The sequence below is a fragment of the Apteryx rowi genome, unplaced genomic scaffold (genome assembly GCF_003343035.1).
Source record: "Apteryx rowi isolate R43461 unplaced genomic scaffold, aptRow1 scaffold_1025, whole genome shotgun sequence".
Taxonomy (NCBI): Eukaryota; Metazoa; Chordata; class Aves; order Apterygiformes; family Apterygidae; genus Apteryx; species Apteryx rowi.
In genome coordinates this window covers 28679-43889 of record NW_020447226.1, presented here as the reverse complement: position 1 = coordinate 43889, position 15211 = coordinate 28679, and the positions used below count along the sequence as shown (strand labels likewise).

The following is a 15211-nucleotide window of genomic DNA, read 5'->3' as shown; positions in this document are numbered from 1 at the left end:
TTTAACATCCAGTATACTGTATCATGTTTGGTCATGTTAGACCAAAGATTCTCTTTTCAGTTTGAAGTCAAATGGATGAAGAGATGCAGAGTGAACTGATGAAGTTCTACTAATTAATCCATATTTAACACTACAGCAGCGAGAATCCTCTGCCAGACTATTATGCACATTAAAAAAATATAATCTTCCTATAATAAAAAGGATACTTCTGTAAGTCTTCACATATACATACAAAACAGGGGTTAAAAACATATGCTGACAAATCACAGCCTGTTTGGGCTGACTTTTTTTTTTCTGTAAAGTACCTACAAAGAGCTCTGTGCAGGAAGAAATAAGTTGGAAGCAGAAAATGTTTCCAAATATTCTCTTGGTTTCCCTTTGCCACACTGTAAAGACTTCAGCTACTAGGAAAGAACTCTGCTCAAAATACTCGGTACCATGCTTGCTTGAAACATCTTTTTAGAGAGATCAACTCAAGCAGTTCAGTCCTTACTGAATCATCTTATTCCTTTGGCTGTAAATGTCCCCATGGTAACAAGCTATGATATCATAGACAAATGAACAGAAGAGGAAGCTGAATCAAATGCTTCAAATAGTCTACAGAAACAAAATGGAACAGGACAAGCAAACCAGCAAACACATACCCTGCAAACCTTAAAAGAACTGATTGAACTTCCCATTCCCTATTTGTTCTATTCTATTCATTCATTCTTCACAAAAGTTTTGCTTAAGCTATTTTTCAGACAAGGATAGCAGTGTGGGTATTTCAGGGATATTAAACATTCCTGGGCTCCAAGTATGATGCAATGACTCATTTGGACACCAGCCAGGACACAGGTCAAGCTGGCCAAGGTTTAGGTTTTCCCACAAGACAGTTGAAAACAGTCAATCCCAGATTCCAGGAGCAGAGACAGATACAGGATTTCTTTTGTGGCCTGTTTCAGACTCTAGGATTTGCATAGCAACTGCAAAGAAATAGTTACAGATATGGACTTGCAGTATTCAGGAATGGAACAGAAATCTCCTTTTAATATATGTGTTCATAGAAAAAGGTTAGCAGTACTGCCATATGACACAAAATACACGCATTCAAAGTTGTCTGCATAGATGGATAACATTGGCCTAAATTCAGAGAAAACACTTAACACTAACTTCTAGCATATCCTAAATCAGTAAATTTAAGAGAAATTAAGAGAAATTAATTTGTTTTAAATCTCACATAAGGTAATACAAAAGGAATTAAGACACGGAAAGGTTTGCTGGCAAAGCCCTAATTCATGTAGAGAAAGCAATTCACTTTAGTTCAACACAGGATCAAGAACATTACAAGCTGCCCAAAAATGCAGTCTTTCTGAACAGGGGCTACAGTCCAGGTCTTGCGATTCCTATCATGATCATCTTGTTATCAACATCCTCTCCAGAAAATGTGGATGAATGAGCATTCCAGTGCTACTTCAGATACTTTGCGTTTTACCTCAGAGCACAGGCACAATTACTTAACTTCTGTTTTGAAAACAAAGACAAAACTACAGATTTTTCACTTTTATTGGATGCTTCCAATTTTAAATCTAATAATATACAGATACTCATTTTCATTGTTCCACTCATATCTTCACATAGTCCAGCCATTCCATTTGTTACATTAAAAAAAACAAAAAAAACCAAATAAAATAAATTTGTAAGCTGGAAAAATACATTATAAACATATTCAAGAAACATTCTCTTTATAATTAAAAACCTACTTGTAACAATTAAAGTAGGATTTAAAGAAAATCTTGATTTTTATTTTTAAATAGATGGCCTTTCTGTATACTTTTAATCATTTAATATGTACAATGTAACCAGTATTTCTGCCTGCAGCAGAATACCTGAAACAAAAAACCCACTGAAAATCATTAACAATGACAAAAAAAACAGCATTCATTTTCCAGGAAAATACAGTATAATCAGAACTTTAAACACATGCTTCTTTCAACTGTATTAAGGCCTAAGAGACAGATGTGCTTTAATAAAAGCAGACAGTATGAAGAAAAGTCCTTCCGCTTTTCTCTTCAAATTCCTGTAACAGCTCATCTATTTCATTTTCCATGTCTTCTGTGTGCTGTATCTAAAAGAGGAAAAACACTTAAATAACTGGACTCCAAGGATATGATGCAGTTTAGTAGTATGGTAATGATTCCATGTTCTTGACTTACTGTGAAATCTAAGCCAGCAGGCTGTACCAAATTATGCAGCACCAGGGGCTTTACTGACAGTTTCCCAGCATTCCCACATCTACATATATTCTGCATCATGTTCCCCTGCATATCCCTCTTTCTTCAGCCCACTGAACTGGCACTTAACCAAACTAATGCTTTTGTTGAGTAGGCAACATCCATCCTGACTAGAATAGCTTCAGAATAGCTACAAGCACACTGAACAGATGGCCAAAATTTGAAGTCCCTCAAGCCCTCTTAAGATTTTTGGATCTGTAAGGGATGTACATGTTTAAGACCAGAATAGATCAGACAGGCCAGGGGGCGGGGAAGAAGAGTCTGTTGTCACACTAGAAAAGGTGAGTTCATCAGCCTGTATATTGCAAAAGGACAAAGATGCTTTCCTTGCTCTCACGACAGTTATGTCAACTATTTCAAGTGCAGCTTATTTTAGACCCAGTTTCAAGGGCTAGGGGTAAGAACACTGACGGTGAAGCGCAGAAGGCACAATTTTTTTTCCACACCATACACACAGCGGGGTGGTACTATGAAGTACACCTACACAGGATGCTTTCCAAGTATATCAGGATTCAGAAAGCAACTCTGATGTGTAAATCAAGCATATTAAAACTGCTTTTGAAATGGACATTTTTGCCATGCACAAATGTTTTGAATATGGGCTCAACATGTGTAATGGTTATATTCAATACTTTGCAATACTGCATTCCACGACAGCTAACAGCCCCTTCGTTTTGAACATACACTCTGTCCACTTTCGAGATCAGGAACTCAGTTACAATTCATATCTTCAGGCACAACAACTCCAAAGAGAACCACCAGGAAAGAATTTTGAAACTGAAGTCTCTTGACATGAATTTTACTTGGGGGCAGCTTCACAGGGGTTAAACAGCTTTTGCTATATGCAGTATCTTCAAGGAGTACTATACAAATCCCAAATCCCTTGCACTCAGCTGAATCCAACGTGTCCATAGGTAATGAAACCTCTCTACTTACACACTGGCAGAGCTCACAAATAAGGAAAGCACCCAGGGTGGCCTCCTCATGATTATCCTGAATGTCCACATTGATCACATGTACTGGCTGACATGTCTCCTGCTCTCTGGAATTTAAATCTAGTTGGAAACAAAACACACAGAACAGCAACACTTTGTGTGGAGTGGTATCAGGTTTTACACAGAGTATTCATAAGGCTTTTTTAGTATGCAGAAATTGTCCACCTTTGCCCTCTTCAAACTTGTTTTTAGAAATTGGTTTATTCATTGTTTTCCTAAACAATAGTCCCTCTTATTTCAAAAGAGTGAGGGGTGTTTTTTGGAAATAAAAGAATTCAGTGTTGTAGAAGGGTTCTGACAGTTTATGAGCCTTGGTTTAAAAAAAGTTACTGCCCACTTTACTCTGACAGTCTTTAAAGATCAAGGTCAAGGTTTTCAAGAGTCAAGAATGATTTTGGGCTTCCACACCTGAAAACTTTTAGACACGTGGTTTTTAAAAAGCATCTTTAAATTAAATTGCAAGCTGAACTCCTACAAATTAAGCACTGATAGTCACATTTGAAAATCCAGTTTTAATATGTTTTACGTATTAATGAAGGGTGAAGGGGAGAAAAAAAACACAGAACATCCTTTTCCCACTAAACCACCTATGTATTATTGTTAGCCTCTCTGTAACATAACCTATTACATGTACTGTTTTTAAGACAAGCCTTGTTTTTTTCCTACCCCCATTTTGCAACTTCAGCTTGGCAAAACTTGTCAAGGACTCCATTGTAAAATTTCATCTTTCACATCAAGCACCATTTGGTAGCACTTAAACTTTCTTCCTTTCATTGGTCATTTATGAAGAGCATTACCACAAAGTGAGAGAGAGGCAGAACTGGACAATCAGTGACTGGTTGCTCTTTGCCCGCTATCCTCATAACTTAGAGTTCTCTTAAATTACAAGGGTGAAAGCTGCTTTCTCGGCAAGACATGTTCAATTTACTGAAGATTTATTCAATGCTCAGGGCAGTTACTCTCATGGAATTCCTCAATACATTTCAACCAGTTCCCTTAAACATTCAGAACACTAACTGCTCAGCTTTCAGAAACCCAGATGTACAGTGTTCTATATTGCTTGAGACATGACCACTGAGGACTGAAAAGGCAGGAAACAACATTTTGGATTACACATGAGATACTAATCCAGTTGGCTGCTCTTTGAATATAAAGGAAACAAGCACCTTAAACCTCATGGGAGTCTGTATCCAGCATTTCTAGCAGGAGGCTAGATTCTAGCCCAGGAGCTGATGGAGTCATTGCTGAAACCCCATGACTTTTGGTGGGTTCACATCAGCTTGCATTATTTGTATTCATGCAGAACACCCAACAGACAACTTGAGATTCTTCTGGCATATCTCACTTTGACTCAGTTAAAGACAAAACCCTAGCATGTTTGCAGAGTGTTAACCAAGCTCAAGAACACCTTCTTCATCTGTACAGGAAGTTTTCACTGTGTGTAAGCTGCTTGATAGGTCACATCAAGTCTTCCCCAGAGAGCTAAACCAGAGCATAAATTGAAAGCAGCTGAGTGGTTGAAAGTAAGGAGCAAGGACAACCCTCTAGACTGAATAGCTAACAGCAGGGATCAAGAGATAGAGAAGAACATTATTTCAGGCAGACTTCATGAAGACATTTTTCATTAGGATAGCATTTGGTCCACTACAGAGAATTTCATGACCTAAAAGGTAGGGAAGACAGCAAAACTCAGCGAAGAAAGCCTGACTTGGCTGGAATCAGCACTCTATAGCACCACAGCCTTCAAGAAAACAAAGTAGTTACTATATCTACTGGTTTGTAGATGTTTCACTTTGGATACAGTTAACTCAAAGGCTAGAATGCTGCCTACTGTGGCAATCCCCAAGCTGCCTGTTGGGTGGTGTGTTTTTTGAAGTCTTTGGAAGAAGAATCAACAGTCATTTTCCAAAGCTGTGAAAAACCCAGGCCACATCTCCAACATACCGCAATATGTCAGTATACTATGCAAGAGTACAAACACAGAAAAATTGTGTATAAAAGACCAGAAGAGCATGTTCCGTATATGTATACACTCTGCATAGGGAGGACAGCTAGGACATAATTTCTTCATCAACCCAGAGTGAAAAAGTACTTATCACATACAACTTGCTAGTTTTCTAGATCCAAAAGAATTTTCAGACCAAACATGTACTTGAGTTTCTCCAAATGCTTGTTATTTCCTTATATCAGCCCTTGAAATTGCTGTACCTGCATATTTTGGGTAATTGCCAACCCTGGCATCTTTCAGAAATAAGTATTCAGCCATCACTTCTCTGGTACATAAAGTCCAGGTCAATGGACCATGACTTCTTCCACCAGCTGTTGCTCTAGCAACAGTAGTCAGAGCAGACACAGATGTTTCCAGATTTGTGAAGGACTTGGGAAAGAAAAGCACTTGCAAGTTAGCTTGATTTAATCAACTCAAGGTCCTTACCTTCTACTACTTGGTCATAGACTCTTTCTTCACACGTTAGGATCAAATCAAAAATATCTTTGCAGTTCTGGAATCTTTCTGGTCGTGGCTTGATTCTCTTATTTCTGTCCAACATGTGTAAAATCCCATTTTGTGTGTATCTGAAGTTGCTTGAGTTAAGTATCTTTAAAAAAGGTTATATTTTTGAGCAAATGATCAGTATAAATTATATCTTTAACTTGAAAATTTATTAGGACAAAAAGCTAAAATGAGGGGTTTTTTTCCTGTTTGCAAATACCACTACGTGACCACTGTAATGACCACTACACAAATTCCTAAGGTGGCAGCAAGACCCCAATCAGAATAATTCATGCAGCTTCTGGGATTCAGAGAACTGTCACTGTCATCAATACAATGGCAGAGACAGCTTTAAAAGGCTCTTGAAAGATCAGGTTTCTTTAAAAAGAAAAAAAGAAAAAAAAACTTGTAGGCAGCTATTTTTACATCCATACTACTTAGAACATACAGACTTAGCTGCTTGCATGAACAGAATGTCTTACATTCACATAAATCACTGTACCCCACTCCAGGGGCCTCTATCTTGTAAGAGAATTATACAGTGCTTCTAGTGTCAACTGCACATCTGCATGAAGTCCTATTCATGCCTCAGGTTTCTGCAACAGAACTTCTGAAAAAAATTAACACATGCACAGAAGCATCATCCCTTTAAAAATATCCCCAGGTATAAATAGGCATGAACATGGATTTTTGCCTATTAAAGCTTCAGTCCCTGTGTTAAAGGAATCAGTTATGCTGCTTGGTAGCTATGTTTATGCTGTTACTGTAACCTGAGGCCCAGATCTGGCCCACTGTTCACACCATCACTGTCTTCCCAAACTTCTGGGATAGGAAGTTTCATTAGGAGCATTCCAGGGTTGACTGTCACTTAAACCTGTTCTTAACTGAAGCCAAGCTCCCTCTGAAGGCAAAGTTTTAGGGGTAGATTAGTAACATAAGAAAGGTTTGAATCAAAGCCTGAAAACTGATGTATCTCTTCTTTGCTTAGAAACAGCAGATATTTTTTATACATCCAAGTATGTATTTTTAAATTAAAATAGCATTAGAGTCTACAATTTCTGGAGATAACAGAAGGATTCTGACCCCCCTCCCCCAAAAAACAAAAAATCCATCATTTGTAGCAAGTATGTATGAGATCTTATTTGCTTATTCGTTTTTGAAGAGTCATACACCTAGCAGGTATCTAAATCCTTTCAGAAGTAACTGTCCTAATCTTTTGTAATAAAAGATTCTCAATTTCCTGTCTTACTGCAGATACCCTCTGGTTTTTCAAATCCTACTGCCTCAGATAGTCAGATCTACACCAGCTAGTCTACACGTTCCATGCTCTTCTTAAACAGTTTTCAAGCCAACAGTCTCAAGAGCATTTAATTTTCAAATTTTTAAGCTACATTAAAAATGAAACCCATCTTTCTACCCATGTAAGAGCCTACTTTATATGGAAAAAATGTTTAGGTCTATTATTTATTATATCTCTGCAGCATTCCACTTCAACTAGAACTAAAAAAGTTTCTATTTGGAATTATTTTGGTTATCAAATATATGCCATCACCTCTATCAGTCAATTGATTTTTACTGTGTTTCTTTTCTTCAGGTCACTCCCAAACTTTTTACCACCTTCCTTTCTCAAAAAGGCTTCCCTCTATGTAATTAAAGAATTGCCTTTATAGTCCAATGTTACCTCATAAGCATCCTGAAAGCTCTCCTTGGGTTTCTCAGGCTCAGAAGAATCCACTGACTGTCCTTCAATGTAACTGTTTCAAACCCCCAGCTATGTGCAAAGCAGACACCATTGCTCAGTCGTTTTCAAAGTACTTCTAAATGTCTCACTGTTTTGCCTTGTACAGAGTTTGAAGGTGAATCCCTTCTGGCTCAACTTTTCTCTATAGTCTCAATTTCTTTATCATGCAGTTGGGGGGAAAAAACAAGAGCCAGCTTTTGCAGTTTTGGGTGGTGGTGGGGGGGGGAGGGTTGTTTTTGTTTTTTTATTTCTAGGATAAAATATATTGCTGGTATCTGTCCCCTAGCTTTCCTGACTGAACATGGAGATGGAAAGTTACACATATTCAAGAAACCCACAATGTCAAGCTTTAATTCTTCTGTCCACTTACAGCTTCTTTTTTTTCCTCCAAGGGTCCATCTGCCTATAAAAGGAGACGGAAATATGTAGTTAAGACTTATGCCACTTTCACATGCGGCTGTCTTAAACCTCCATCACCTGAAAAACCAGCCCACCATCCTTTTAGCAAGCAGGGAAAGTGATCTGCACATGATTGTTTTCAATATGTACTCCTAACACAACATCCTTCTCTTCATGAGCTCAAGTGAACTCAAAGATAATACATGTTATTAATGATTTCCACTATTCCATCAGATGTTGGATCATTCAAGTCAGACTTTGTTCGCCTTCCAACAGATTTCTATTCCATGCTTCCAATTCTAGCATAGAATTTCAGCATAGTCACTTCTTCAGAAGTTAACAAAAAATTTTTCACCTGGCTTTTAACGCCATTATGTTATCTGGCCACAGTAGCCTTCCACTACTACACTCAAAGTCAACAAAACATTCATATATTTATCTAAGAGTCCTTCATCCTTTGCAAATTATTGGTATAGTAAACCCATTATATCTCAGTGGGTCTGATTCAGATACACTTGTACTGGAATAACTATGCTAAACAGGTCACACATGATGTGTGACAAATCAAGACTATAAAGACTTTAGATAAAAAAGATATTGCTGCAATGAAATTAACCTTTTCAATAGCCACAACATTGTTGCTCATTCTTATGGAAATGGCTATACCTACTAACTCCACAATTACTGGCTATAGACCTTCTCCATTTACTTAAGGATATCCCATGATAATGTACTGATGAAGATACATATATATACATGGATATATATTTTACGTGGATTTTATATATATATGGATATATGTTATGGATATACATATTTTCTAACTTAAACCCCTAAATCTTTGACAGCTCCTGCCACCAAGAAACAAAATTCAAAGCCTAAAAAAATGTTAAAATAAAATTTAAAATTCCTCTGTCACAGACATCCCAAGTGTCTCTTCCCAACCAATGGATGGGCCTCTACCCCCCCCCCCCAAAAAAAAGGCCAACCATCCTTTGCCTCTCTAATCAACTTATCAGTAATTTGTTCACTCATCGGACCCAGACTATACTTTTGGCTATTAATACTACTGGAAAGATGCATATAGCCAAGACAGTAGCATCTCCTCTTCCCTTGCTTTCCAAGTGAAGGTCTCACACAGAGATCAGCCTATTTTTGTTTAGAAATCTAGACAATTGACAAAGCAAGAAAAAGCAGATTCTACCAGCTGCCTGAACATCAGCACATAACACTGAAGCATTTTCTCTTTCGCCTCTCTAACATTTAGAGTTTGCTTTTGTAGATGTCCTTTCATGTCAGTGTATGCTTTCAACTGGGCATTTCAAACCTTAAAACTTGAGGCCAATGTAAGCTGACAAAAGGATGGACAAAGAAAATAAGTCCTTCAGTACAACAAAGACATTGGCAATGATCCACCAAATCCTCTATAAACAATTTTTTTGGGGGGGGGGAGGGCAGTTTAAGAGTTCTAAAATATCAATACTTCTGAGTTTTTCAAGTCCTCTCCAAACATCTCTACCCATACCAATTTCAATTAAAGATATTGGATAAAGTATTCTCCACCAAAAACATTAGTATTATTCAGAAGAGCATTTGGAAAACTGAAAATCTATTTGCTGTTTTTCCCAACTTCCTCTGTTGCACTGTCCTTTAAGTAACAGTTTAAAATACATTTCTCATAAATATGAATAGATCTTGGTAATAGCTGTGAATATGAGATTTAGCTAAGGTGAAGCTGGCATATGGGAAAACATCCATAAAATAATGCAGATAATCCTGAGAAGTAGTGTTTTCTTGTTTGCTTTTAATATATTCTCATAATTATCTCCATATACAGATTGTTATTAGAGTAATYCCTTTGCTCTCACTTCCCCAAACCTGCAATCTTTACACTGCATTTCATAAAACTTATATTGAAGCTAAAAGTAAATTTTCCTATCCCAGAATACTATTTTTCTATTTCATATACATCACTCCCACATTTAAAGATGCCTTCAAAAAAGTCCAACTTCATGTTCTGCTGATCGTATTTCTTCTGCAGTTGAACAGGGCGGCAAAGTTTCTGGTGGTTACCTTAATGTGAAATTTAATAAAATTCCCACTGCTGTTTTTACTAAGAATGGGATCCTTTCAGTCCTGAAACAGATTTTTCTGGATAACTTCATGAGAGCTTTTGGTAGAAATCCATTAAAAAAATATCCCCCCAAAATTGATTGTAGCTTTTTCAGTAGCAGAGTCAGCCCCTTAACATCATATCGTGATCACCTCTGTCAGAGGTGAGCTGGGTAAAACAGATTTAAAAAGAAGTGATAGGCAGAGTTAGAATAACGACAAAATAAAAAAAATCCCACCAATGACTGATGTTGTTCCATTCGGATACTATGAAATATCACAGAAAGGCAAGGGAAAAAGCCTTAGGCACATCTTCCTGCATATTTCCATTCTCTCATAATTAAGTTTTCCTGGGTGTGAGCCATAGTTTTGTAGTAGTTAAAGTTGTATTGAATATGCTCATATAGTTATACAAAAAAAAATCACTCATGATGTAAAACTTTAAGTGACTCAAATGTTAGAGCTGTCTCCCCATCTATGTATGTAGCACAGTATACTCATTCCTCCATTGAGTCATCTTTGAGAACAGCAGTTATTCCAAGTTTTATTTAAGAGGCTAATCCTTAAAGAAGCTAAAGATGATCTCTAGAATAACTTGTAAATTCTGTCTATGAAGACTTTAAGGGAGTCTAGACATTCTGTTCTTTACACCAAACAGCAGAATCTAGTTAGGAAAGTGACACCAAGTTTCTCTGCAGGGATAGACAGTACCCTTTTGTACATCCTGGTAAGATATGGCATATTCCCTGAAGAACTACATACTGAGATTAATTCCCACCACATACTGATGTTAAAGTGGACTCCTAGCACCTGAAAGAGTATAAAATCATTTACATTATAAAGAAATGCATCAGATTTCACTTTCCATCAACATGAATTTTCTTCCCCCCTCCTCCCCTCCATTAAACATAAATCTCTATCTATGCGTCACACCTAACCCAACCTTACACCTTTTAGCACTTCCAGATATTTACGTTTTACATGAAATACTCTTCCCAGGAAAAACCACAAGGGGACAGCAAGAGGAAAGAAAGCTCAGGAACAAAAAACAAGACAGTAAAAGTACTGTCTGCAACTCAAGCATTTTTATCACCAAACAAGCATATATAAAGTTATGTAAAAAAAGTTTTATTTGCATTAAATAACAGATATTCCGGTTAGGGCACAAAGCATATAGCAAGATAACAAGGTACAGAAAGCAACTAGACTGCACAGAAAGTATCAAGGGTTCTGTTTAGAAAACCTGTACTTAAGGCTGACAAAAAAAAAGGGGGGGGGCGAGGGGAGAGAGAGATTAACAGAAGAAACCCCAGGAAGTTTTGATAAACCCCAGGATCAGACAGTTAAAGGGTGAAAGAGGTACACTGCACAACAGTAGACACGTTCAATATCTGCCAGAGTACAAGATCACTGCTTCTTTTCGCAGAGCATTAAGACCCAAGAATGGCTATAATTTCACTAGGAATAAGTCTAGTTAATTCTTTTTTCTAGTGCCTAGGATGATAGGGCCTTTCCCTAACATCTCCTTTTTGAGGTACAATACCAAGACTGCAATACTCTGAATAAGGGACTAAGAAGAAGACAATAGAACAGACTAAATCAGAGCTGAACATACAAAAACAGCAGAAGAAATTACTACCTTGCCAGATAAACTGTGTTTCCCACTAAATTACTGTTTTGTAGAGCTGACTGTCCAACTGGAATCAGAATGATCTATTAATTCAGCAGGGAGATTTCAATAGCAGTTCAACCTCAGAGCTTATTGTTCAGAGAGGGATAGACAGGAATGATCATCATTGTAAGCCACTTAAAGTTGCATACTTTGAGGAATTTGTATTTCAAAACTCTGCAAAACACTACTTGGATACCAAAAATCACATAAGAAATGCCAGCAGCAAAAACTAAATTTCATGGCTTCTCTTTACACTAATTTGTTTCAGCAAATGATGCTGTGTTTTAAGACAAAGGTTTCTTTGCTTTCATTTCTCACCACTATTGCTTACTGCATAGCTGCATTTTTGCGCTGACAATCACTGCATGTAAACAATTTACTTTCAGAAGTATTTTCCAAACCTTAAGAGGAAATTTGGATGGAATTCAATCATGCAGGTTTAGAAGACTGTAAGTAAACATCTATAGCTAAGGTCATCCAAGTAGAAAGTCTYCCCTTATAGTCAATGAAAAACAATTTGGCACACCTGTAGCATGGTTACTCTGTTTTAATTGCCCCACCCTTCTAGCCCCCCACCCCACCATGAAAAAACAACCTGTAAAGTATTCCTTTCTCACCCCCAGGCATCTGACCAGATCACATCAAGGTATCTAGTTTGGAGCTGACTAGAGTTAGATGAGAGGAATGCTACCCTATATGATTTACATACCAATGTACTGACCTATTTTAGTTAAGATCTTGTATGGATAAAAGAAAAATGGTCTCTTACTGGCCCAAGAATTTGATCTGTTCCACCTTAATTCCCAGAAGATGAAACTGAAAATAAAACCCAGAAGTGAACTGAGCTGAAAGTTTTTAGGTATATTACACAGTCATCTAAAATATACTGGAGACCAATTTATTAAATATTATTTGGTAAGTTACATTTACTAAAATGCATATACTTTTTAGGAAATAACATTTTTAAAGTAATGGTTGACACCCAAGGCTTTCACATCTTCAAAAGAAAATTCTGACATGCAAACGATTCATGATGGTGCAACTGTCATTATACTCACATGAATACTGCAATTCTTCCTTGTGAAAAATAGCAGCAGAGCAGAATACTTCTCAAACACACCAGTCTGAATGGCGTTTGCAAGTCTTTTTCCCCCCATATCATCTTAATTTACTTATTACTATGTGTATTATAAACAGAAGCTATGTTGTGCCACAGCCTGCTGGACAAAATGTCTATAAACTAGTAATTTCTTTGGGGGGGGGGGGAGGGGGGGGCGGGGAACACCTGCCCAACCATCTTCTACCATCAGAGTCACCTCCTCCTTTTACAGGGAAAAACAGACTAAAAAGGGTACCAGCATTATGAATTCTACTTTTCAAACAGCTGTGATTATCACTGCAAGAACTATCTATATCCACTTCTGGAGCATGAATTGCCTTTCATTTGAAATTGAAATTGTGTATTTTTATTACAATTCAGAGTTTGTTCACAAGTCTTTTGTGATATTGTGTAATTTAAATCTTAAAACTGAGAATATGACTTATCACAAAATACCACAAAGAATACTAACTTGGGTTAAATAGTACTTCTGATAATGTTTGGGCCAGCATCAACACATTGCAGAAGACTGAATGTGAACTCCCATTTCCTTTGCATCAATGTTTTTTGCCATCCTATGTGGAYGCAGGACAAGCTACACAGGAATGAGTTTTCAAAGTGCTTCAGGAAAGCACATGACATAAACCATCTCAGATGCAGATTTATTATCACAGTATTGTTGCACAGTTCACTCAACTTCTATAAGCTGCAAATTTGGCAGTATTTACAAATGTTTAAGGTCAGAGCCATTGAATAAAAATAAAGAAACATCAAGCTTTTACTTCCTCTTCTGTACCTGCAAATGTTAAAAGGATTCATCTTACATGAGCACAATACAATTGCTCTAGGTGCAAAAGCAGCAACATTAATTGCTAGAATTATGAAGATTTAGTTTACCAGAGAAGAAATAAAACAAAACTTCTTCAGAGCAATATTTTTCAAGATAATCTTCTACAACTTAAGCTGCTGAATTTGCTGCAAATTTCTAGATACTATAGTAAAGGTAGAAGTTATGATTCCACAAGATTCAATTAGACAGCTTAACTTGGAGCTCTAATAAGAAGTCATGTTGGTAGCATGAGAATACTAACTTTGCCTAAATAGAAATAAATCTGATTTATACCTAAGCTCTATTATCTTAAAAGACGGCAGACGTGACATTAAAACTCCATACATAAAGTTCAGGCAGAAAACCCTGCAAGGTAATAAGCTCTGGCATAAAATTAAGATCTTTAGTCACAAAAGATAAAAGCAAAGAGCATGAAGGGGCATCATATATTTGCAAGTTTTTTTGTTTGTTTTTTGAATTGAGGGCACAGAACAATGGAAATGGTTAAAATATTTAACAGATGTGCTGAATATGCATCTTTCTTTAGATCCAAGAGAAATGACGTAAGTATCCCAAAAATCAGGCACAGAGCTTTTAATGTCTTGCGACTAACACTAGTTGAAGAAATTATAACAGCTATCCTGAAGACAGAAATTGTTTTTCAATCAATTATAATAAAATGTGTAAGTATCCCTTACATTAGGGCAGAGGAAGGTTTGTGTCAATCTGAAGTCAGCACTTCTAAGCAAGAGAACAGTAGTCCACTATTACTTTTCTTTCCTCATTCAAGTCTTGGTTGAAACTGCCAAACTAGCACCAAATGCAGCTATACTAATTTTTATGCTGCAGACTGAAAGTAAGTTTTAATAACTAGAGACTGCAACAGGTCTGGGTGAGATATAAGTCAATGCGTAAGAGTGGAAGCAGCAATTTCTTTTACTGATCGTTGTAGAACTTGTTGCATCACCGCTAAGGTTGCCTGAAAGCTTCCTTTGTTCTACAGCATAGGAAGCAGAGTCAATGCACTCGACAGAATTTTTCTATCTGCTGATCCAGCATAGCATTCCATTTAAGCAATGCTAACAGTGAATTTAGGAGGCCAGCAAATGGAATGGACATATTTTGGCTAGAGCTTCAAGCAGCATTATTTTTGATGTCTCCCCAACCACATGAAATTTCAGATCCAATTCTCACCTTTACTTCCAAGTATGCTCTTCTAAAACAAAAATTCAAATGCATGTGTTCATTCACAGAGTTCATACCATATGACTGAAATTCAGCTAAGGAAAGAACGTTCATTCTCCTCATGCAATTTCTACATGGATTTTACAATATTGATCAGCCTCAGACTGGATCCTTTATCAGAAGTCTTTAATCTGTCCAGGGCTCACCTTGGTAAAGGAAATAAACCTTCCAAAGATTCTACCAAGATGACAGACAGTATGGCAGAGGATGTTTTATATGTTCAGAAACATTTAATATTTGACTGGTGTCTGTAGCTTCTATATCTTGGAAATTCAAACTGTTTATCAGTTTAAAACCCATGAAGAAAAGCAAATGAAAACATAAATATAGGGGCAAAGAGCTTACCTAAAGTGGA

The 15211-nt window shown here is 37.0% G+C and overlaps 1 protein-coding gene across 2 annotated transcripts in view; it reads right to left on the bottom strand.

The window, feature by feature from the left end:
- Positions 1–1527: 1527 nt before the first annotated feature.
- Positions 1528–15211, bottom strand: part of SSU72 (SSU72 homolog, RNA polymerase II CTD phosphatase) — a 34149-nt gene continuing 20465 nt past the window's right edge. For both annotated transcript variants that reach the window (XM_026065430.1, XM_026065439.1), the window contains exons 3-5: positions 5703–5842; positions 3210–3328; positions 1528–2107 (exon numbers count right to left, since the gene is read on the bottom strand). In XM_026065430.1, the coding sequence (XP_025921215.1) occupies positions 2006–2107; positions 3210–3328; positions 5703–5842 (361 nt within the window). In that variant the 3' untranslated portion in view covers positions 1528–2005. The remainder of the gene's footprint in view (positions 2108–3209; positions 3329–5702; positions 5843–15211) is intronic.